Below are 25,021 nucleotides of genomic sequence, written 5' to 3'. Positions count from 1 at the left end.
TTTACCATTTCCCATCTATTTGATATCTATTCTCATAGTATTGTGGTCAGAAAAGATGCTTCATATGATTTCAATTTTTTAAAATGTACTGAAGTTTGATTTGTGACCCAAGGTACGGTCTATCTTGGAAAATGTCCCATGCATACTTGAGAAGAAGGTGTATTCTTATGCATTTGGGTGGAAAGTTCTGAAGATATTAATTAGGTCCGTTTGGTCTAATGTTTCATTTATGGTTCATGTTTCCTTATTAATTTTCTGTTTTGATGATCTGTCCATTGTTAACACCCCTTACAACTATTGTGTGTTAACATCCCTTACCATTATTTTATCGCTGTCAGTTTCCCCTTTTATGTGTGTTAGTTATTGCCTTATGCATTGAGATGCTTCTATGTTGGGTGCATAAATGTATAGAATTATGTCTTCTTCTTGGATTGATCTCTTGATCATTATATAATGTCCCTTCTTTATTTCATATAATATTCTTTATTTTAAATCTGTTTTGTCAGAAATGAGAATTGCCACTTCAACTTCCTTTTGATTTCCATGTTCATGGAATATATTTTTCCATCCTTTTAATTTCGGTCTGTATGTTTCTCTAAGTCTGAAGTGGGTCTTGTGTAGACAGCATATATATGGGTCTTGTTTTTGTATCCATTCAGCTAATCTGTATCTTTGGTTGGAGAGTTTAATCCATTTACATTTAAAGTAATTATTTACAGTATTAGCATTTTCCTATTATAATATTATCCTATATGTTCCAATTAGTATTTTCTTAATTATTTTGTGTTTCTTGTAGGTCTTTCCTTTGTCTTATGTTTATAAGTCTCTTTAATATTTGTTGTAAAGCTGGTGTGGTGGTGCTAAATTCTCATAACTTCTGCTTGTCTGTAAAGATTTTAACTTTTCCATCAATGTTGAATAAAATCCTTGCCAGGTAGAGTAATCTTGCTTGTAGATTTTTCCCTTTCAATACTTTAAATATATCCTGCCACTCCTTTCCGGCCTGCAGAGTTTCTGCTGAAAGATCAGCTGTTAATTGAATGGGTTTTCCCTTGTGTGTTACTTGTTGCTTTTCCCTTACTGCTTTTAATATTCTTTCTTTGTGTTTAATCTCTGTTGATTGGTATGTGTCTCGATGTGTTTCTCCTTGGGTTTATCCTGTATTGGACTCTCTGTGCTTCTTGAACTTGATTGACTATTTCCTTTCCCATGCTGGAAAAGTTTTCAACTATAATATATTCAAAAATGTTCTCAGTGACTTTCTTTTTCTCTTCTTCCTCTAGGACCATTATAACTCAAATGTTGGTGAGTTAAATACTGTCCCAGAGGTCTCCAAAGCTCTCCTCAATTCTTTTCATTCTTTTTCCTTTATTCTGCTCATCAGTAACTACTTCCACCATTTAATCTTCCAGCTTACTGTTTCATTTTTTTGTTTCAATTAATCTATTATTGTTTCTTTCTAGAGAACTTTTGATTTCCATAATGGTGTTATTCATCCTTGTTGATTTATTCTTTATTTCTTATATATCCTTGGTTATTGTGTTAATTTGTTGATTGCTTCCTGCCATTTTATCCATTCTCTTTTCAAGGTTTTGGAACATCTTTCCTATCATTACTTTGAATTCTTTTTCAGGTATTTTGTCTATTACCCCCCACCTTTTTTTTTTCTTCTTTTTTTTTTTTTTTTTTTTTTTGATCTTTTGTGCTTCTAGTTTGTTTCTTCTTTTAAGCAATACTTTTCTGTCTTTTTTTTTGTTTGTTTCTCATTATTGCATTTGATGTCTCCTTTTCTCAGGCTTTCAGGTCGAATTCCTTCTTCCTTTTGGCTTCTGCCCTTGGTGTGTAAGGTTGTGCCACTGGTTTGTTTAGGCTTCTTTTGGGGGTGACTTTTGTTTGTACTCTGGTGAAAGGAGGTAAGTTTTTTTGGTTTTTTTTTTTTTCCCCTCTAATCGGCAGGACTTTGTGGAGTGGCAATCTTTTTTGCTGATGACTGGCTTTGTGTTTTTATTTTGTTTGTTTTTTGGGTGAGGCATCCTACACTGGGTGCTGCTGGCAGTTGGGTGATGCCAGGTGTATACAGGTGGAAGCCTTTATGGGAGTTCTCACTAATAAATACTCCCTGGGCTTAGGAGTTTTATGGCAGTCTAGAGTCTTGTCAGCACTCCCACTTCAAAGGCTCTGGGCCTGATCTCTGGCCAGGGAAGTGAGATACCACAGGTGGTTTGTAACAGCATTAACGGGGATTAAAACAAGCACACTAAAACAAGAAACAAAATGCAAACCCCAGACAAATGGCAAATAAAAAATAAGGCAAGTACTTACAAAAATAATAGGATACATACACATGCATGCACACACAGGAAAAAAAAAAAAAAACAATGTAAAAGAAAGAAAAAAAAGAAGAAGAAGAAAGTAGAAGAGATTGATCCAGTGAGCAAATGAAAGCAAAAATTATATGAACTAGTTATTAACAAAACTGACTAAAACCATAAACTGGAAAACTAAACCAAAGCCATGTGACAACTGGGGAATAAAGCAACTAAAGCAAAACAGATTAATAAACATAGTGAGAAAAGGAAAAAAAAAGAAAGGCTAGAAAAGAAAATTTCAATAGAGGTAGATAAATAAGTTTATATATATTAAAGAATAACTTACAACAGGAAAAGAATAAGAAAAGCAAACAAAAGAATATATGTGGAAAATACTAATATTTTTTTTAAAAACTTCGAAAATTAAAAACAGGAAAAAGTCCATAAAACAACAAAAACCAATGTGGACTAAGTATTTAAAGGGAATTAAAAATGTGATTTAAAAACTTTCTCAAAAGCATAAATAGTTTTAATAGTAGCATTAAAATCAACAACTAGAATAACAGAGAGGGGAAAAAAAGGTAAAAATCAAGTAACAACTACTGAATAAGTTAAAATATAAGAATAATAGATATTTTTCTTGGATCAGCTGTCAGCATCCTTTTCCTCAATGTGAGTCACAGTCCACCTCACCCTCCTAGGATGCCCTCCGGTTCTGGGCTCATCTCTGGACCTATTGTGGGGGCAGCTCAGACTCTAATCTGGTCTTACTCTTGCAAGTTCTTGCTCTGATGTCCACATCTGCCAGTGCTAGTGTTTTTTCCTTTTCAGGAACTCTAATAATCATTTATATATTCCATAAATACAAAGTCTGCCTCCTTGATCATGTGGATTCAATCTTCAGCTTGTACCACTGGTGGGGATGTTTTGGTTCTCTTCCTTAGCCGCCTGCCCCTGGATTTCACTTGTGGTTTTATCTCCACTTTTGCATGTGAGTCGTCCACAGGAGTTTGCTCCTGAGGCTCCCCTGGAGGACTTGGGTGTGCCCCAGGGAGGACTGAATGTGGAGGTGGTGCAGTTGCTTGGATTGCAGGAGCCCTGTCAGTACCAGGTACTAAGGGGAGCCACTGGCTAGGACAGCAGGAAATATGAGGCCCTTAGGGTTTTTTGTAGCCTCTGGTTGCTCTGTCCTTGTGGGGATTGAGCTAAGGTTTGACACAGGAGCTTGGATAATGGGAAACATGGCAACGCTGGATACATAGCTGTGGCTATTGTCACAGGAGGTATGTGACTATTAGGGATTTTTCTAGCTTCTGACAGCTCTCTCCAGTGAGGGTTGAGCATGGAGGTGACACAGCTGCTTGAATTATGGGAACCCTGGCAGTGCCAAGCGTGCAGGGAAACCAACTGACTCAGCTGCAGGAGCTATGGCTCTAAAAGAGTCTTTTCCTAGCTTCTGGCATCTGGCCATCAGAGGGCCTCTTTGGCTGGTCCTTCTCTGTTGCTTGGCCCCTTTAGGTGCTTACAGGGCCCTCCACTTGGGGTCATTGTCTGTTGTTTATCTCATCAGGGACTTAAAGATCACCCTGGCTGGGGTCCTTCTGTGTTGCTTTGCACATCAGGTCCTTATAGGGCCACCGTCCCTGGGTTGTTTCAGCTGTCTGGTGCTATGTTCAGAGAGAGAGGCTGCAGAGATCGCTCTATTATCTGTGTGTGACTCAGCAGTGTCACCCTGCCTCCAGGTTAGCTGGCTTTCCTTCATAAGCATTTTCCACTGCAATTCTCCATTAGGTTCCCTCACACCATCTCCCTTCAGTCAACAGCAGACCTTGCCCTGGGATTGTTTTCCAATCTCTATGTTCCAGCTCCAAGCTACAGCACTTTCTAGGGGACTTGAATCCCTGTATGGGGTATGTATGGCTGTGGCAAGGATTGTCTGTGTGATCCTCATTCCATTCAGACTCTCACAGATCAGCTGCTTCACTCTCCAACAGCCTCAATGCTTCACCTCTGTCACAAACATTTGCTCTCCCATGCAGCACTGTCCCTGCTTCAGTTCCCCAACCCCGGGTACAGATTCAGTTCTACTCACTCTCCTTTTTTTTTTGCCATCCTTCCTTTGTCCTGCTGACATACTGTGGTTGTGTGCCCATGGACCATAAACATTGGATATGTCAACTACAGTGTTGAATGCATGGGTTTAGCCAGGAGATGTACATTTGAGATTATCACTCTGTAAATGATGACATCAGATTGGAAAATAATGTAGAATGAAAACAGAAAAGCGTTCAAGACTGAGTCCTGAAGATTCCAACACTGAGGTGTCTGACGGAAGAAGAATAGATGGCAAAGTGATAAAAATAAAGGAGGACCCAGAGAATTTAGGGGAAAAAAATGAATGTTTCATAGTTGTGGACAGAAGAAAATAATATAATAACAAGGAGTAATAAATTGACTAGCGGTAATTCCTGTAGAATCAGCCTGAAATGGTTCTATATCCAATTCCACCATTATCTAACTATATATCTAAGAGCAACGACCTATTTGAAGTTCATTCACTCCTCTGAATCTGTACAATGATTTAATATTTACAAATGTTCTAATATTTCAAAAGATTTTTTAGTTATTAAAATAAATTATTCATGTAAGCTTCTTGTCATAATGTCTACCATACAGTTTATTCAAGGAAATTGTAATCTAATTACATTAGAATAGTTACACTAATGAATATTTCTAATTCAGTCAATAAGTCAGGTTAAGACTTAAAATGTGGTGGATTTGGCTACATGGAGGCCAACAATAATTGTCACAGAGACAGATTGGGAGTAATAGGGAAAAATCTACTTACGGCCTGCTAAATAAATTATTAGTAAGAAATGCAATACAGCATGAGGACACAACTCTTTCAAAAGGCTTCGTTGTGGCAGAGAACAAGAGGTTCAGGATATATTGCTCGGTGGATTATGTATTGTTTTAATGGGAAAGATGAGAGTGTAATGAACGTTGAAGAGGATGAACCAGAGAGGGAAGCAGGCAAAGACTGACCACAGGCTCCCTGTGAAGGAGGTGAGAGAGGAACCAGCAATTTTGAGAGAGTCCTGGACTTGGTGACAACTGGATTCGTTGCAACTTCCTGTCAGGAGAAGGAATGAAAATGGGTGTGTAAATACAATCCTGAAGAGAAGTAGATGCTGATGGTTCCTGTTCTCATTTCAGGAAGGAGACAAAGTCATGTGAGACTGAATGGTGCATGGGGGAAGGAGGAGAAGGAACACTGGGCAGCACAGAAAAGATTGAGCACAGAGATTTCAGATAGATACACAGGGGGAGCTTGTTATAGAAATGGGCCAGGCTTGTTCAACAGTGTCCAGAACCCAGGTAATTTCACTTTTAAGGCTGTAGGCAAGCACCTAATATGTGCCAGAAGTAGGCTAGGAGAAAATTGTGAAAGATACAGTGGGGATCAGTGGTATGCCTTTCAAGAGCTTTCATGCCAGTATGAAAAAAAAAAAAAAAAGATGAATTAAAATAAATAATGAACCAAAAAGTAAAAATATTTCTATTATATTGTTCCACTAAGTGTGTTTTAAGAACAAAAGAATCCAGGTGCTTAGAAACTAGGAGGGACTGTGGGTCAAGTTTATGTAGGAAGATGTCTATACAAAGAAAGCCTGGAAACCATTCGTCAGCAGAGACACATGCCTTTGCAGCAGCTGAGGCAGTGAAGAAATTGGCTTATTTTAGAAAAGACTGGATGGTAAAGAAGCCGCCTGCAATGCAGGACACTTGGTTTGATCAATGGGTCTGGAAGATCTCTTGAAGAAGGGAATGGCATCCCACTGCAGTATTCTTGCCTGGAGAATTCCAGAGACAGAGGAGTATGGTGGGCTATAGTCCATGGGATCAAAAAGAATCAGACATGGCTGAGAGACTACACTTTCACTTTCAAAATTTCTGAGCCACCTGACAGTAATACATCTACCTGCATTGCAGGAGACCTGGATTGGATCCCTGGGTAGGGAAGATCCCCTAGAGAAAGGAAAGGCTAACTACTGCAATAGTCTTGCCTGAAGAATTCCATGGAATTTTGGTGAGCTGCAGTCTATGGGATCGCAAAGAGATAGACACAACTGAGCTGCTAACAATTCTAAGTAAAGGGAAAGGCTTTTAAGATGATCATGTCATTCTTACAGTCACTCTTTGTGAAGACAGCAGTTAGAAAACAGCCTAATGTCAAGATCTTTTTTTGTTAAAGCACCATTTTACACAGTAGGATAAAATAGGAATTTTATGTTTTAAGCACAAAATATGTAAACAAAGTCATATACCATTAGAAGTATTACTATGTGGAGGTTTGGAATAGAACTTTAGGAAAGCAATCTCAATGATTCTCATCAACAGTAACCTCACAGCTAAGCTATAAAACTCAACATTAAAGCAAAAGTAGAAACAAATTTATTGATTTTGGGGGGAGGGAGTATTACTTTTAAAACTAGTTAGCTTATATATAATTGTGTGATAATGTTTGAAGACTATTAGATAGTCTTTCTTTTGGGTGAGATTCTAATACTTAAATTCCAATTGTGAAGTTTATAAATTATTGAGCAATCAGTTCAGTTCAGTTGCTCAGTCGTGTCCAACTCTTTGCAACCCCATGAATCGCAGCACGCCAGGCCTCCCTGTCCATCACCAACTCCCAGAGTTCACCCAGACTCACGTCCATTGAGTCAGTGATGATATCCAGCCTTCTCATCCTCTGTCATGCCCTTCTCCTCCTGCCCCCAATCCCTCCCAGCATCAGAGTCTTTTCCAATGAATCACCTCTTCGCATGAGGTGGCCAAAGTACTGGAGTTTCAGCTTTAGCATCATTCCTTCCAAAGAACACCCAGGGCTGATATCCTTCAGAATGGACTGGTTGGATCTCCTTGCAGTCCAAGAGACTCTCAAGAGTCTTCTCCAACACCACAGTTCAAAAGCATCAATTCTTCGGTGCTCAGCCTTCTTCACAGTCCAACTCTCACATCCATACCATGACCACAGGAAAAACCATAGCCTTGACTAGACAAACCTTTGTTGGCAAAGTAATGTCTCTGCTTTTGAATACGCTATCTAGGTTGGTCATAACTTTCCTTCCAAGGAGTAAGCGTCTTTTAATTTCATGGCTGCAGTCACCATCTGCAGTGATTTTGGAGCCCAAAAAAATGAAGTCTGACACTGTTTCCACTGTTTTCCCATCTATTTCCCATGAAGTGATGGGACCAGATGCTATGATCTTCGTTTTCTGAATGTTGAGATTTAAGCCAAGTTTTTCACTTTCCACTTTCACTTTCATCAAGAAGCTTTTTAGTTTCTCTTCACTTTCTTCCATCAGGGTGGTGTCATCTGCATATCTGAGGTTATTGATATTTCTCCCGGCAATCTTGATTCCAGCTTGTGTTTCTTCCAGCCTAGCATTTCTCATGATGTACTCTGCATATAAGTTAAATAAGCAGGGTGACAATATACAGCCTTGACATACTCCTTTTCCTATTTGGAACCAGACTGTGGTTCCATGTCCAGTTCTAACTGTTGCTTCCTGACCTGCATACAAATTTCTCAAGAGGCAGATCAGGTGGTCTGGTATTCCCATCTCTTACAGAATTTTCCACAGTTTATTGTGATCCACACAGTCAAAGACTTTGGCATAGTCAATAAAGCAGAAATAGATGTTTTTCTGGAACTCTCTTGCTTTTTCCATGATCCAGCGGATGTTGGCAATTTGATCTCTGGTTCCTCTGCCTTTTCTAAAACCAGCTTGCGGTTCACATATTGCTGAAGCCTGGCTTGGAAAATTTTGAGTATTACTTTACTAGCGTGTGAAATGAGTGCAATTGTGCGGTAGTTTGAGTATTCTTTGGCATTGCCTTTCTTTGGGATTGGAATGAAAACTGACCTTTTCCAGTCCTGTGGCCACTGCTGAGTTTTCCAAATTTACTGACATATTGAGTGCAGCACTTTCACAGCATCATCTTTCAGGATTCAACTGGAATTCTATTACCTCCACTAGCTTTGTTCATAGTGATGCTTTTTGTTCATAGTGATGCATATTGACAAATAGGAAGATTCAAATAAGAATAATGCAATTTTTCTATAATATGTAGCAATCTGTGGGGGCTCAGATGTAAAGAAACTGCCTGCAGTGCAGGAGACCTGGGTTTGATCCCTGGATTAGGAAGATCCCCTAGAGAAAGGAATGAATTACTCCCTTCAGTATTCTTGCCTGAGAATTCCAAGGACAGAGGATCATGGCCAGCTATACTCCATGGGGTCACATAGGGTCAGACACAACTGAGTGACTAATCCACACACAGCAATGTCAGAAATTTCATAGATTTTACATATTTTCAATGATAAGTTTACACATTTTTAAAGTGAATCAGAATAATTAAACATATATTAATAGTTAATATCATTTATACATACAATAAGATTAAATGTTTGTGTTGTCATATACATAATCAAGACACCTAGAATATGCCTATGTGACCTTGAACTTGTTTACTCATTTTGTTTCATGTTTTTGTTTGATTACTACACTTGAGGATAAATTGAAGTGATTTTTAATGTACCTGTAACTCAAATACAAGAGAAATGTCTCTCTTGTGTGTTCTAGTTTTCCAGTTACATTTTTTATAATACCATTTTTTCATTTGTATTCAATTTTAAAATTGTGTCTTTTTTTTTTTATTCTGAGAGAATAGTTATACATTTTGAGACCCAATAGTAGCATTATATTTTGTAAATGTCAGTGATAAAATCAGATCCAGTATTAACAAGTTGACTTTACAAATAAATTATCAGGTATATATGTTGCTGCTCAATACCTTAATATTTCTCAAAATCCCAGATGAGTGCAGAGGGGGTATAAAACCTAACATGTAATGTTTTTCAAGGAAGAGCATTAATGTGCATTAATGTGTGTCCTCTGTGTATGCAGTACCCAGCACCTCATTTTATATGACACAAATAATATTTATTTTGCAATGGTTAAATATTCTCACTCAATTATTTATCTTTTTTGATAGAAAGAGAATGCAGTATTCCTGAAATGGATACATACTGAAATGTTTATCCCAGGAAAGAAACATTTAAAGTTGGAGATGTGCTGAAATTCTCCTGCAGTCAGGGCCATATTATGCTTGGAGCAGATTCAGTTCAGTGCTACCACTTTGGATGGTCCCCTAAACTTCCAACGTGTAAAGGTAAATATTTATCTGACAGTTACTGGAGCAGGTGTTGGGATTTCAGATACCAACCTTTTTATTTCCCTCCCTTAATTTTCTGTCCACTTCCAGTGCATCTGTAATCTAATGCATTAAGGCAGAGATATACCCACCCAGGTGGAGAAGGAAATGGCAACCCACTTCAGTATTCTTGCCTGGATAATCCTTGGGACAGAGAAGCCGGGTGGGCTGCTGTCTATGGGGTTGCACAGAGTCGGACGTGACTGAAGCGACTTAGCAGCAGCATACCCACCAAGGATATGTGCTGGGTAGTAGATACCTCAGTTTTCCTTCTTTAAGAAATTAACCTCCAGGTGCTTCTTGAAATATGTAGTGGAGAATCCACAGAAATGCATGAGGAACCTGACACTGGCAGGATTTCTTCTTAGTTTTCCTTTTCCTGCAATTCCACCATTAATATTGGATAGTTTATATACTGTAGACTTTACATCTAGTGTCCACAAGTATGTCTAAAGAGTGTTCAAGTAACTTAAAGTCACATGTATTCAGTAACTTAAAGTCACATGTATTCAGTGTTCAAGTAACTTAAAGTCACATGTATAATTCAGTCACACATATCAAATCATATGAATCAAAGTTAAACTGTTCAAATGATTTTCTCAAATGATATTTTTTCAAAAAGTTTTCATAGTGTTTCTGTGGAATAAAAGTATTGCTATAATTTATACACCCAGATTGAGTATCTGGTTTGCATATTTATTTAGCATGTCTGGATTATGAACATGCTTTATGAGCATACATAGACTGCAATATGCTAGTTCAAGAAGAGTAACAGAATTAGTAAACACGAGTCTGCTGTAAACACTATTCTTTTTTCATTGTTTAAGAATGCTAAAATAAATTATATAACAAATAAAAGATCATTCAGTGAAATAAGTTTCTGCATTAGCTGGATTTTTCAGTTATAAGACAGACAATGTAACCATAATTTATGCAATATTTCTACAGTAGGGAAAGTAAAATCATGTGCTCATCCTCCTCAACTTCTCAATGGGAAAGGAAAAGAAATGCACAAAGAAGAATATGCACACAATGAGGTCATGGAATATGCTTGCAACCCCAGATTTCTGATGAAGGGTTCTCATAAAATTCAGTGTGTTGATGGAGAATGGACAGCTTTACCTGTGTGTATTGGTAATATATTTAAAAATAGCAATATTTCAAGGTAAATCATTACTCTTATTTGTATTCATATACACATTTAAATAATATTTTAAAGAAGAACATGTTTTTGTGCATTTTCAGAGGAGGAGCGTACATGTGGAGATATACCTGACCTTGATCACGGCGATATCAAGCCTTTTGTCCCTCCCTATCACCATGGAGACTCAGTAGAGTTCAGTTGCAGAGAAGCATTTACAATCATTGGACCCAGATTTATCACGTGTATTAGTGGAGAGTGGACCCAGCCTCCTCAGTGCATTGGTCAGAATACACATCTCAAATTGACCTTTAGTATTTGCAGCCATACTGTTGAAATTTAGAGTTATCCTTGAAAAATGTCAGATCTTAAATTATAATGATCCCAAACATTTGATTTTTATAGTCCAATATGTGTCTAAAGAGGAAAAATATAAACTAGCAATAGAATTTTATGCATCTTTCTGTCCTAATATTAACATTGTTTATCTTGACAAGTAAGGTCGCTCAGTCTTGCCTGACTCTTTGTGACCCCGTGGACTGTAGCCCACCAGGCTCTTCTGTCCATGGGATTCTCCAGGCAAGAATACTGGACTGGGTTGCCATTTCCTTCTCCAGGGGATCTTCCCAACCCAGGGATAGAACCCACGTCTCCAGCATTGTAGGCAGACACTTTAACCTCTGAGCCACCAGGGGATGACAAGTGTGAAGCCAAATCTTACTGATAGATACTCACGTGATTAAAATGGGAGTACTAGTTACCTGAAAAATACAACTATCATTGCAGAAATGCCGTTTTTGCTTTTATATGATACTCTTTCTTTTAGAACATTTGAAACCAGGAATTATAGTTGAGGAAAATACCCATTTGATACATTTGGGTAGGAGTCTTGCCTCTCTCAAGCTTCTAACAATGATAATTTCTCTACCTGTTTCAAATTCTGCAAAGAGAATTTACTGTGTTGGGGAGGGTGGGCTCAAGCCCTCCCTGTTAGTAGGTAACTCTGTCATGGGAGGCACTTGGGGTGGGGCCAGGAACCTGCCCTGACACTTTTCCCTGTAAGAGACTCATCCTGACTTTTGGATGACCAAGTCTTTGATTACTAACCAAGAGAATCAATGTTAGCTGCCTTCTTTCATTTTCTCTTGGAATAGACTTTTTCCTGGAGTTTTCCTGGGCTCTGCATTCAAAGAGAGTCCTGGATGTTCAGGCCTATTAACTCATTATATGTTTAGCCATTAATTATTCCAAGAAGAAGGTAGGGCTTAGGCTTAGCCCCTGAGTGAAGGCAGGGACTGATAGCTGTTTTCTTTGCTGACAGTATGTCGAAAGACCCATTTCAAAAGACCAGTTGACAGATGGGAGACATTCAGTAGGAGTTTATTTAGTTATATAGTAATTTTTTTTAACTTATTAATCCCCATATTTTTATGAACAGATTCCTGTCCTAGGTATGCCAAAATGTTTGCTTCAATTATTACTCTTCTGACCTCAGAGTTTTCCTTGCTAAGGTTAATCCTCCACCTGTATTCAGTTTAATGTAGTCCCCCTTTGCTATAATAGACCTTATTCCAGTTTTCTTCTCTCAAGGTTTATTTTGTAACTCTGTCTAATCTAGCTTGTCATTCTTCCTACTTGCTTATTTTCTCCTAATAAAATAAGTCTGCTTTCCTTCCAGAAACCAGTCCATCATAGGATGAGGCCCGCAGCCACTATTTCTACTTTTGAGTATACATCTTCCTATAGCCACCATTCCTTGAAGAATACTACTGGTTTTATGTCCCTCAACACCCTGAACAAAACTTAAAAACAGTGCTAATTCTCAAGCCTTTAGTGTTTTTTTTTTTTTTTTTTAAATTAGAGTAACTTTATTTATTTTATTATTATTATTATTTTACTTTACAATATTGTATTGGTTTTGCCATACATCAACATGTATCCACCACGGGTGTACACATGTTCTCCATCCTGAACCCCACTCCCACCTCCCTCCCCATACCATTCCTCTGGGTCATCCCAGTGCACCAGCCCCAGGCTTCCTATATTCTGCATTGAACCTAGACTGGCGATTTGTTTCTTATATGATATTATACATGTTTTAATGTCATTCAGTTCAGCTTGTTATTTTATTTTTTCAGAGTTTCATTTTGAAATCATCACTTTTCTTTGACTATCTACTTGACTTTTCCTTATTTTATTCATTTCACTTAAGCTTTATGATTAACAAATCATTAACATATACTGCCAAAGACCTATATGGATATTTTGTCAAATTCAAAAAGAACTTCTACCTGCATTGAATTTATGAAATATATACATATAGCTTTTTTAGTCCATATTTAACTTATCCTGGAGCTAGAAAAAATTGTTATCATGGCTTTATATTGCATTATATAATGATCTGATACATAACATAGTGGCTCAAAGACTCTAAGTGTATATACAAGATAGGTTGTAACTTTAAGTACTCATATTCTCATTTCAAGTATTTGTTTATTTTCGGTGTCAGGTAAAAGATTTGCTTAAAAGTTAAGATTCTATACAAAACCCCTTGGCGTAGTTTTCTTATTATGTTTCATTACATTTCTTGAAAAAACATATATAAAGTAGCAACTTGGTATGCTTTGTCCACAGAAAATTGTTTTTATTTTATTGTTTTAAGATTGTGAATTAAAAATAATGCAGAGATGCTTAAGGTCAACAAGCAAATTATATGAACATTTGCACAGATTTCAAGTTTGGGACCAAATTTATTCATGTGATAGCTATTTACTATGTAGATCATCAAAAAGTATTTCAGTCAAAAAGGCAGAAATCTTTAGGATGGGTATTTTCTCTGAAATTTCAAAAACTGGATGCAAGACTCAGGCTCATGTATAATTTTTCATCTCATGCAATTTGATCAGCAAGAACTTGGCTGGTGGAATTTGTAGGCAAAAATTCTAACATCATTATTTTATTGACTCCATAGCAATTTTTTGTTATTAGCTATTTGGTTCTTTAGAATTGGTCTTTTCAAGAGAATGTTTTCATTTTATTTTATTTTTTTTTCTTTTAAATTTTATTTTATTTTTAAACTTTACATAATTGTATTAGTTTTGCCAAATATCAAAATGAATCCGCCACAGGCATACATGTGTTCCCCATCCTGAACCCTCCTCCCTCCTCCCTCCCCACAGCATCCCTCTGGGTCGTCCCAGTGCACCAGCCCCAAGCATCCAGTATCGCGCATCGAACCTGGACTGGCAACTCGTTTCTTACATGATATTCTACATGTTTCAATGTCACTTTGCCAAATCTTCCCACCCTCTCCCTCTCCCACAGAGTCCATAAGACTGTTCTATACATCAGTGTCTCTTTTGCTGTCTCGTACACCAGGTTATTGTTACCATCTTTCTAAATTCCATATACATGCATTAGTATACTGTATTTATGTTTTTCCTTCTGGCTTACTTCACTCTGTATAATAGGCTCCAGTTTCATCCACCTCATTAGAACTGATTCAAATGTATTCTTTTTAATGGCTGAGTAGTACTCCATTGTGTATATGTACCACTGCTTTCTTATCCATTCATCTGCTGATGGACATCTAGGTTGCTTCCATGTCCTGGCTATTATAAACAGTGCTGCGATGAACATTGGGGTACACATGTCTCTTTCCCTTCTGGTTTCCTCAGTGTGTATGCCCAGCAGTGGGGTTGCTGGATCATAAGGCAGTTCTATTTCCAGTTTTTTAAGGAATCTCCACACTGTTCTCCATAGTGGCTGTACTAGTTTGCATTCCCACCAACAGTGTAAGAGGGTTCCCTTTTCTCCACACCCTCTCCAGCATTTATTATTTGTAGACTTTTGGATCGCAGCCATTCTGACTGGTGTGAAATGGTACCTCATAGTGGTTTTGATTTGCATTTCTCTGATAATGAGTGATGTTGAGCATCTTTTCATGTGTTTGTTAGCCATCTGTATGTCTTCTTTGGAGAAATGTCTATTTAGTTCTTTGGCCCATTTTTTGATTGGGTCGTTTATTTTTCTGGAGTTGAGCTGTAGGAGTTGCTTGTATATTTTTGAGATTAGTTGTTTGTCTGTTGCTTCATTTGCTATTATTTTCTCCCATTCTGAAGGCTGTCTTTTCACCCTGCTAATAGTTTCCTTTGATGTGCAGAAGCTTTTAAGGTTAATAAGTTGTTTTGTGGAATTTACTCGATGTTTAAATGCTCTTTTGATGAATTTGTGTGGGAGAAAGTGTTCTCCCCATCCTACTCCTCCGCCATCTTGGCTCCTGTTTTCATTTTATAGCAGCAGATGAACTTAAGAAGTGTAAAGGGTCAAAATTATTTCCACCTGAGGGAAAACGAGCACATACGATTGAATATGACCATAGCACCAACAAAAGTTACCAATGTCGAGGAAAATCAGAACGCAAACACTCAATCTGTATAAATGGAGAATGGGATCCTAAAGTAGCCTGCAAAGAAGGTAATCTCTTGTCCATAATGTTTTAAAAAAAAAATGTATTGTATTTCTCTCTAACTTGTAAAAGTAGTATCTTTGTGTCCTTCAAGGAAATTTATCTATTCATCATTCCAAATATTTTCCATCTGCAAGGTAATTTAGAAGCTAATCAAAATACTGTGTCTAAATATTAATTGTATAATGTGCCTTAGTCAGCTATGTGAGAAACCACCCAGAGACTTTGTGACATTAAATTAACATCTGGGCATTAGGTGTGCTCATTTCTACTGGAAAATCACTGCTTCTGATTTTGTGTATTACACATAAATGTACTTATGCTTATGCTGAACTATTATGTATTTATCAATGTATCTGCATGTATCAATCTATGATCTATTTATATATATATATATAGTCATCAATTTGTCTATTTGTTTAACTATCTTGAAAAATCTTGAGTCATGTTTACATGATGAATTCCAATAGAATAGATTCATTTCAATTTTCCACTTTTCATATCTGTGTTTCTCTTCTCCGACACTATGACATTTTGACTCCCTATCTGCAATATTTTCACCAATTTCTACAAGCCTAGAATATCTAGAAAGAAGCTTCAAATCAATAGAAAACCAGATCTACTGTCTAATATTCAACCTCATAATTCATCCTTTTATAGAAATCCCTATATAAAAATCATACAACAATAAAGCTATATCAATGGAGAATAAATTATTTAGAAAAGCGTAACTATTTGGGAATTAAACAACAAGCTTCTAAATAACTGCCATGCCGATATATAATGTACATTGTATATTATGGGCTTCCCTGGTAGTTGAGCTGGTAAAGAATCTGCCTGCCATGCAGGAGACCCAAGTTCAATTTCGAGATCAGGAATATCCCCTAGAGAGGAGTTAGGCTGCCCACTCTAGGATTCTTGAGTTTCCCTGGTAGATCAGTCTACAATCTGCTTGCAGTGGGGGGGACCTGAGTTCAATCCCTGTGTTGTGAGGATCCAATGGAGGCAACCCACTCCAGTATTCTTGCCTGGAGAAGCCCAAAGGACAGAGGAGCCTGGCAGGTTGCAGACGATGGGATCACAAAGAGTGGGACATGACTGAGTGGCTAAGCTAGTGGCTAGTGTTTTATACTAATCATTATATATTTATGATTGCTTGGTCCTTGTGATTTAACTTTTTTATAATTATAAAATATTTCTTAATTTTTGTCATGCATCTTGTCTGGAAATCTATATTAGCTCATTAAATATAGTTAAATTACAACAATTTATTATTTCATATGATGAAAGAATTCCCAACAAATTTCAAGGAATTCATGTTTATAAATTATTCTAAATTAATAGCAAATATAATTTTAAAAAAGCTTGCTACACAACTACATCTTTAAGGAAACAAGTAACATTTACAGGTAGTGAAATACATATGTTCTACAGTTTCTCCTAGAAACTATAATTTTATGTGAATATATTTAAGTATGTTATCTGTCTCATGTTAACATTTGAGGATTGCATAAAGTAGGAGTTGATTTTTTATGGATGGATTGTCAATTATTTTAAGAATATGTGTGGAAAAGCCATTGAAGTGAAAAATCAGTTAATTATGAAAGTGTTGATTTATTTCTGAACTTTCTATTTAGTCACTTAACTATCTTCACTGCTGCCAAATTACCTTTGTAACTAGCTTTTTAGCAGGCTGAAAGGCTGATAATAGTCTCCAAGTATGTTCCTCTCACTCAAAATTACTTTAGTTATTTTTGTTTTGAACATAGAAATTTCAGGAGAAACTTACAAATTTTGATGAAATATTGGGTTGTATATCGAACGGGATGACTTTGTAATAAGAAATGAATTGTGGAGAATTGACTTCTTTACCATATTGAATTTTGAATTCATAAATATGGTATGCCTCTATTTATTTCTGCTTCAATATTTCCTGACGTACAAATAGACTCCCCTGGGGGCTCAGACAGTCAAAAATCTGCCTGCAATTCAGGAGACCCAGGTTCAATCCCTGAGTAGGGAAGATATCCTGGAGAAGGGAATGGCTACCCACTCCAGTATTCTTGCCTGGAGAATCCCATGGACAGAGAAGCCTGGCAGGCTGCAGTCCATAGGGTTGCAGAGAGTTGGACACGACTGAGCACACGAGAGACCTGATATGCAGTTTTCTTCTTCGAAAAATTCCCCTGATGAAGAATTCAATTTCTTTAATAGGGAGTATGCTATTCACATTTACTACATTGTCTTATCACTGTGTGACTTGCATTTTTCAAGAAATATCTCTATTTTACCTAACTTATGAAATTGATGTAAAACCATTCCTAAGAGTCACTTAACATTAATCATATAGTATACTTGGTAATATCACCTCTTTCATTTTTGGTATTGAGAGTTGTTTCCCTCCTTTATTTTGTGAATAGAGTTTTATTTTTCAAAATTATCATTTTCAAATTAACATTTTTAACACAGTTTCTTCCATTTCCTCTCTTGTCTAGTTTTTATCTTGTTAATATTCATGATTTTTAACTTTCTTAATTTTCTGTTTTCTCTTTTCTATTATCTTTCTCAATTTTTTCTCTCTTGTGGACTTAATTTTCCTTTTTCCTGATCGCTTCATTTTAATTTTGCTCACTCATTTTTTAAGATGAACGTGAAAACATTGAATAAAACCATCCTGCTTTTAAAATCTAAACCTGTAAAACTACCTTTTTTTTTCTTCTAAGTATTGCTTTACCTGTGTCAGTTCAGTTCAGTCGCTCAGTCATGTCCTACTCTTTGCGACCCCATGAACTGCAGCACGCCAGGCCTCCCTGTCCATTACCATCTCCTGGAGTTCACTCAAATTCTCGTCCACTGAGTCGGTGATGCCATCCAGCCATCTCATCCTCTGTCGTCCCCTTTTCCTCCTGTCCCCAATCCCTCCCAGCATCAGAGTCTTTTCCAATGAGTCAACTCTTCGCATGAGGTGGCCAAAGTATTGGAGTTTCAGCTTTAGCATCATCCCTTCCAAAGAACACCCCGGGCTCATCTCCTTCAGAATGGACTGGTTGGATCTGCTTTCAGTCCAAAGGACTCTCAAGAATCTTCTCCAACACCACAGTTCAAAAGCATCAATTCTTCGGCGCTCAGCCTTCTTCACAGTCCAACTCTCACATCCATACATGACCACTGGAAGAAACATAGCCTTGACTAAATGCACCTTTGCTGGCAAAGTAATGTCTCTGCTTTTGAATATGCTATCTAGGGTGGTCATAACTTTTCTTCCAAGGAGTAAGCATCTTTTAATTTCATGGCTGCAGTCACCATCTGCAGTGATTTTGGAGCCCCCCAAAATAAAGTCTGACACTGTTTCCACTGTTTCCCCATCTATTTCCCATGAAGTGATGGGACCGGATGCCATGATCTTCGTTTTCTGAATGTTGAGCTTTAAGCCAAGTTTTTCACCCTCCACTTTCACTTTCATCAAGAGGCTTTTTAGTTCCTCTTCACTTTCTGCCATAAGGGTGGTGTCATCTGCATATCTGAGGTGATTGATATTTCTCCTGGCAATCTTGATTCCAGCTTGTGCTTCTTCCAGCTCAGCATTTCTCATGATGTACTCTGCATATAAGTTAAATAAGCAGGGTGACAATATACAGCTTGACGTACTCCTTTTCCTATTTGGAACCAGTCTGTTGTTCCATGTTCAGTTCTAACTGTTGTTTCTTGACCTGCATACAGGTTTCTCAAGAGGCAGGTTTACCTGTGTAAAACTACATTTTTTGACTTCTAAGCATTGCTTTACCTATGCCTCAAAAATTTATACATATGTATCAATTTTATTTTCAATTAACTGTATGTGAAATATTTTCTAATATTCCTAGTGGCTTCTTTGATGTAACATTATTTAGAAATGTGTTGTTTAATTCTCACATATTTATGATTTTCTAAATGATTCATTCTCCATAACAGTAATACTGTGGTATGATTTTTATCTAGAGAGCTGCATATATTTACTGTACACAATTTGATGATTATCACTGGTGATTGCATAGATAATTTATTCTTATTGATTTCTAATCTAATTCCCTTGTCATAGAACACACTCTGTAAATTTTTAATATTTTGAATTTTATTCTTTCTTTGTTGTGCAGTATATTGTCTATTTTTGTGATGTTTCCTTTTTATATAAACTGTATGCATATTCTAGTTTCTATACCAGGTTAACATTGTTCATAGTGTTCTAAAAATATACCTATGTCTTAAAATAGCTTTTTCTATTTGTTCTATCCATCAGAGTAGGAAGGCTCTCAGGATTGCCAACAAGGGGTGTGGATTTGTCTATTTCTTCTTTCAGTTCTGCCGGTCTTTGCTTCATGTATTCCGATATATTCTTAGGTAGATTATATATTTGTAATGGCTTAGTCCTTGTGAATTACCTTTTTAATATTTATAAAATAGGTCTTCATAATTTTAATTATATGCCTTCTCTGGAAGTCCACATTAATTTATTGAAATATAGATAATTAATTTAAAACACCTGATTATTTTCATGTGATAAAAGAATTCCTAATCAATTTCATGTAATGTGTCCTCAAATAATGCTCTATAAATCAAAAGAAATTGTAAACTAAAGAAAAGCTAGCCAAACAACTTATTCACCCATATCACAAAACTGGAAAATTAAAACAAAACAAAAAATATATCCGTGATTTACTGACAGGAAGTATGTTAAAGTAAGTAAAATGAAAACTGTATACTTTGGAATCTATTGTAAACAGTAAAAAACAAATATATGTATAGATGAAAACTTGCTTTACAAAAAAAAAGGGACTTAAGTAATAGGTAGTACAATCTAGCATCTAGAAAAGAACAGTACATCCAAAGAACATAGAAGGAAAGAAAAACTAAAATTAAAATGTCAATTTTTATAATAAGCTAAAAAGTATAAATAGATGATTTGCAAAATATTCAGTTTATGGGGAAATGTAGTATATAGACTAACTTTTGCAAGACTTTTAACAAATTAAGATTATTAGAACAAAAATATTTAAACATCAGACAAAAGAAAATAAATTCTTGAATATACGTTGATAAAAATGTCAAAATAGTTAAGACAGAAATAAGAGAAATATTTTTGATGAAACATAAACTATTCCAAGTCTTTCCTGGTGGTTCTGATGGTAAAGAGTCCACCTGAGTTGCAGGAGACCTCGGTTTGATTCCTGTGTTGGGAAGGTCCACTGCAGGAGGGCAAGGCAACCCACTCCAGCATTCTTGCCTGGAGAGTCCAGAATCCCCATTGACAGAGGAGCCTGGCAGATTATACTCCATGGGACCACAGAGAGTCTGACATGACTGAGTGACTAAGCACAAAACAGCACACAAAATACTCCTATTGACTTAGATCAGAATAGAAAATCTGATATTACTAATGATGAATAAAGTGTATTCAGTCAAATATTTCCCTGAATTTAATACAAAATGTTGGCTCCCTGAAAGGATTTATGTGTTTCCAGCTTATACTTGCATAGTGTTTCTAATGAAATAGAAATGAAGTATGACAGGATAAAACAAAACCAAGGAGTCATAAAAGGCTCCAAATTCTTCCAGGTGTATTCACGCAGTCTTCCCTCAGTTGAGCAGAACAGGCTTTGTCTTCAGATTATGAATTGGATATTTGAGGTATCCCTATTTGATGGACTAAGACACAGTTTACAGAGGGATCTTCTATACCCTCTGGTCACATACAAAAATCCAGGTTTTCTAATCTGTTAAAGGTGCATTCATTAGTGTATATATCTTTTAACAGTGCAGGCAAGCTAGTGAATTGTACCTCCAGGAGAGTACTGACCTGTAAACAATACACTCTATATCCCAGTGAACCTATCTAACTCTTACCTTGTTCAAGAATCAGCATCAAATTAATAGGTTATTAACCAAATGTCGGAGAAGGCAATGGCACCCCACTCCAGTACTCTTGCCTGGAAAATCCCATGGATGGAGGAGCCTGGGAGGCTGCAGTCCATGGGGTCACTAAGAGTCGGACATGACTAAGCGACTTCACTTTGACTTTTCACTTTCATGCACTGGAGAAGGAAATGGCAACCCACTCCAGTGTTCTTGCCTGGAGAATCCCAGGGATGGGGGAGCCTGGTAGGCTACCGTCTATGGGGTCACACAGAGTCGGACACGACTTTTTGACTTCGCATAGCATAGCATAACTAAATGTAGTTTATCGTCTGGCTAATCAACTCCCATGGTACAAAAATTTGTGTGGGCTTCAATCCAATTCCAATAAATCTGATCATGAATATCTGCTAAAAAAAAAAAAAAAAAGAAGAAGACCCTGATAACAGCTTTACCTCAGTACCTATAACTGAGTGAGCAATTCAATTAGGGCATCCTAAAGGTTAGAAAAAAATAAAATCCATTTTAGATAAATCATGCAAGATTGAGCACAGGAAGAATAAAAGGAAGAAACTACAAGAAAGACCACAAGACTATGAACCAAATGTGATATACTGAAGTGCTAAACAAGCTTAACAGTATAATTACAGAGTATCATTATTATTTGATCATTTATGATATATCATTAGAGCTTTCTGTTTATTGAAAAAATTTCCTTTAATATTTAAACTTATGCTTTTTAATCAAGAAATCTAATTTTAATATTTTCAGAAGCACAAATACAACCATGCCCAGCCAATGCTCGAGATATGACAACTACAGTGAAATATCAGGATGGAGAAAAATATCAATTCTATGTAAAGAAAATTATTTAATTCAAGATGCAGAAGAAATTGTGTGCAAGGATGGGAGATGGCAGTCAATCCCACATTGCACTGGTAAGTAGTGCAAGCATAAGTTTGTTTAAAATATTCTTTAAAGAAGATTAATACTCTAAACTTTGTATCCTTCCATAGTGGCTCAAGGGTAACTAAACCTCTTGAAATGCAAGAGATATAGAAGACACAGGTTGGATCCCTGGATGGGGAAGATCCCCTTGGGAGGAGGGTGGCAACCCACTCCAGTGTTCTTGCCTGGGAAATTTCATGGAGAGAGGAACCTGGTGGGCTAGAGTTTACTGGGTCACAAAGAGTTGGACATGACTAAGTGACTGAGCATGCACACAATCTTTGTATGGATCAGTAAGATGAAGTCCTCTCTGTCTCTTCCAATTTATCTTTTTTTTTTTTTCCAATTTATCTTAAAACAATAAATCACAGTTTCAGTTTATGAACTGATGAACACTCTTTCACTTCTGTTGTGAAACGCAAACTCCTTGGGCTACTGTGCAAATAACAGGTAAATTTTATGTTTATGCAAATTTTATTCCTAATGATCAAAAAGGACAACTGGGCTGCCCAACCTAGGAGTCATGGTCCTGAAAAATAAGCCCCCAGAAATTCTGACTTAGAAGTCCAGAGTAACTTGTGCACAAGAAAGCCAGAGGGCTTTAGGAAATAGAGCTTCTGATCTTTAAAGGCATACAAAATCTCACATGCTGTGTGTCCCAGTGAAGAGGTATCAATGGGAAAGAAGCTTGGGTTAGACTAATTTGCTTATCTTTGGGAAACTTCTAGAGAGATAGGAGACAATTGGGATCATAGATACTGGTGCCAGCCATCATGAGAGACAAGTATCACTTTAGAGTTCTCCCTAACACACATATACATAGCTTACTAGCACCAGAGGCTTAACAACTCACCGGCATGACAGCACCAATCCCAGACTCCACTGGGCTCCACAGCTGCTACACTGAATCTCACCCTGCTCTTGGGTGTGATATCACCAGCTCAAGTACTTTTAGGCCCTGAAGCCAGTTCCATCAACACTTCATCCTGCCTATAAGTGGGCTGGCAGCCACCACATGAGGCACAGTCTGTCAGCCACCTGGGGAGGAGGTGGGATCCTTGCCTACCAGTGCACCCGGAGTAGTTGGCATTGACACAACAGAAGGGCACCCCTATATCATCTAGATCTGCTGCACAGATCCTACAGAGGGGACCATTTTGTTGGGCCCCATAGGCTTCTGCATAAAACCACTTCTCTAAGATCAGGAATACACCTAACTCTTAGAAATAAACACAGAGTTAGGTAAAATCAGGAGACAGAGAAATACATTCCAAATGAAGGAATAAGACAAAATCTCAGAAAATCACTAAACAAAGTTAAGATAAGCAATCTACCGAATAAAGCATTCAAGGTAATGACCATAAAGATGTTCAGTAGACTAGAGAGAAGAATGGATAAAAACAGAATTTTAAGAATAAGAAAATATAAAGAGGACTAAGCAGTGCTGAAGGATACAACAGCTGAAATAAAAAATACACTAGAGAAAGTCAATAGTAGATTAGAGTATTCAGAAAAATGGATCAGAGATCTGGGAGACAGGGTAGAGGAAACTTCCCAAATAGCATAAGAAAAAGAAGAAACGATTAAAAAATGAGGACAGGTTAACATACATCTGGGACAACATCAGTGCCATTCTCATTATGGGGTTATAAAATAGAGAGAGACAGGCTTATTCAAAGAAATAATAGTTAAACTTTTCTAACCTGGGGAAGGGAAGAGACATTCAGGTCTAGAAGTCAGACAGTCCCAAAGAGAGATGAACCTGAAGAGGTCCATACCAGGACACATTATCATTTAATAGAAAAAATAATAATAATGTTGTTCCAAAGTAAATGACAATGGGATCATACACTGTTGGTGGGAATGCAAACTAGTACAGCCACTATGGAGAACAGTGTGGAGATTCCTTAAAAAACTGGAAATAGAACTGCCTTATGATCCAGCAATCCCACTGCTGGGCATACACACTGAGGAAACCAGAAGGGAAAGAGACACGTGTACCCCAATGTTCATCGCAGCACTGTTTATAATAGCCAGGACATGGAAGCAACCTAGATGTCCATCAGCAGATGAATGGATGAGAAAGCAGTGGTACATATACACAATGGAGTATTACTCAGCCATTAAAAAGAATACATTTGAATCAGTTCTAATGAGGTGGATGAAACTGGAGCCTATTATACAGAGTGAAGTAAGCCAGAAGGAAAAACACCAATACAGTATACTAACGCATATTTATGGAATTTAGAAAGATGGTAACGATAACCCTGTATACGAGACAGCAAAAGAGACACTGATGTATAGAACAGTCTTATGGACTCTGTGGGAGAGGGAGAGGGTGGGAAGATTTGGGAGAATGGTATTGAAACATGTGAAACGTCATGTATGAAACGAGATGCCAGTCCAGGTTCAATGCACGATGCTGGATGCTTGGGGCTGGTGCACTGGGACGACCCAGAGGGATGGTGTGGGGAGGGAGGAGGGAGGAGGGTTCAGGATGGGGAACACATGTATACTAATTAAATAATTTTCTATTAAAGAAAAAAAATAATAAAGTATGAATGGAAAGTATGTGAAGAAAAAAAAAAGAAATGTTTATTGAGTGTAATATATATGAAATAAAAACACACATTTTAATTGTTAAAAAAAAAAATTACCTTAAATGTAAGTGGGTTGAATGCCCCAACCAAAAGACAAAGACTGGCTGAATGGATACAAAAACAAGACCCCTATATATGTTGTCTAAAAGAGACCCACCTCAAAACAGGGGACACATACAGACTGAAAGTGAAGGGCTGGAAAAAGATATTTCATGCAAATGGAGACCAAAAGAAAGCAGGAGTCCAATACTCTTATCAGATAAAATAGACTTTGAAATAAAGGCCATGAAAAGGGACAAAGAAAGACACTACCTAATGATCAAAGGATCAATCCAAAAAGATGATATAACAATTATAAATATATATGCACCCAACATAGGAG

General features: G+C 37.1%; 1 protein-coding gene across 7 annotated transcripts in view; it reads left to right on the top strand.

The window, feature by feature from the left end:
- LOC113906369 (complement factor H-like) overlaps positions 1-25,021 on the top strand; it is a 75,941-nt gene that overhangs the window by 15,046 nt on the left and 35,874 nt on the right. For 4 of the 7 annotated variants that reach the window (XR_003514853.1, XR_003514857.1, XR_003514852.1 and 1 more), the window contains one exon: positions 21,863-22,029. Coding sequence is in view for 1 of the 7 variants with exons in the window: in XM_027564395.1 (XP_027420196.1) it covers positions 21,863-22,029 (167 nt within the window). In the remaining 6 variants the exon portion in view is untranslated. Of the gene's footprint in view, positions 1-9,374; positions 9,552-10,541; positions 10,728-10,838; positions 11,300-15,030; positions 15,211-21,862; positions 22,030-25,021 lie in introns of those variants that run through there. The other 3 variants (XR_003514855.1, XR_003514854.1, XR_003514856.1) reach the window with 3 other exon arrangements.

This window comes from Bos indicus x Bos taurus, chromosome 16 (assembly GCF_003369695.1).
Source record: "Bos indicus x Bos taurus breed Angus x Brahman F1 hybrid chromosome 16, Bos_hybrid_MaternalHap_v2.0, whole genome shotgun sequence".
Taxonomy (NCBI): domain Eukaryota; kingdom Metazoa; phylum Chordata; class Mammalia; order Artiodactyla; family Bovidae; genus Bos; species Bos indicus x Bos taurus.
This window is presented reverse-complemented; position numbering and strand designations above follow the sequence as displayed.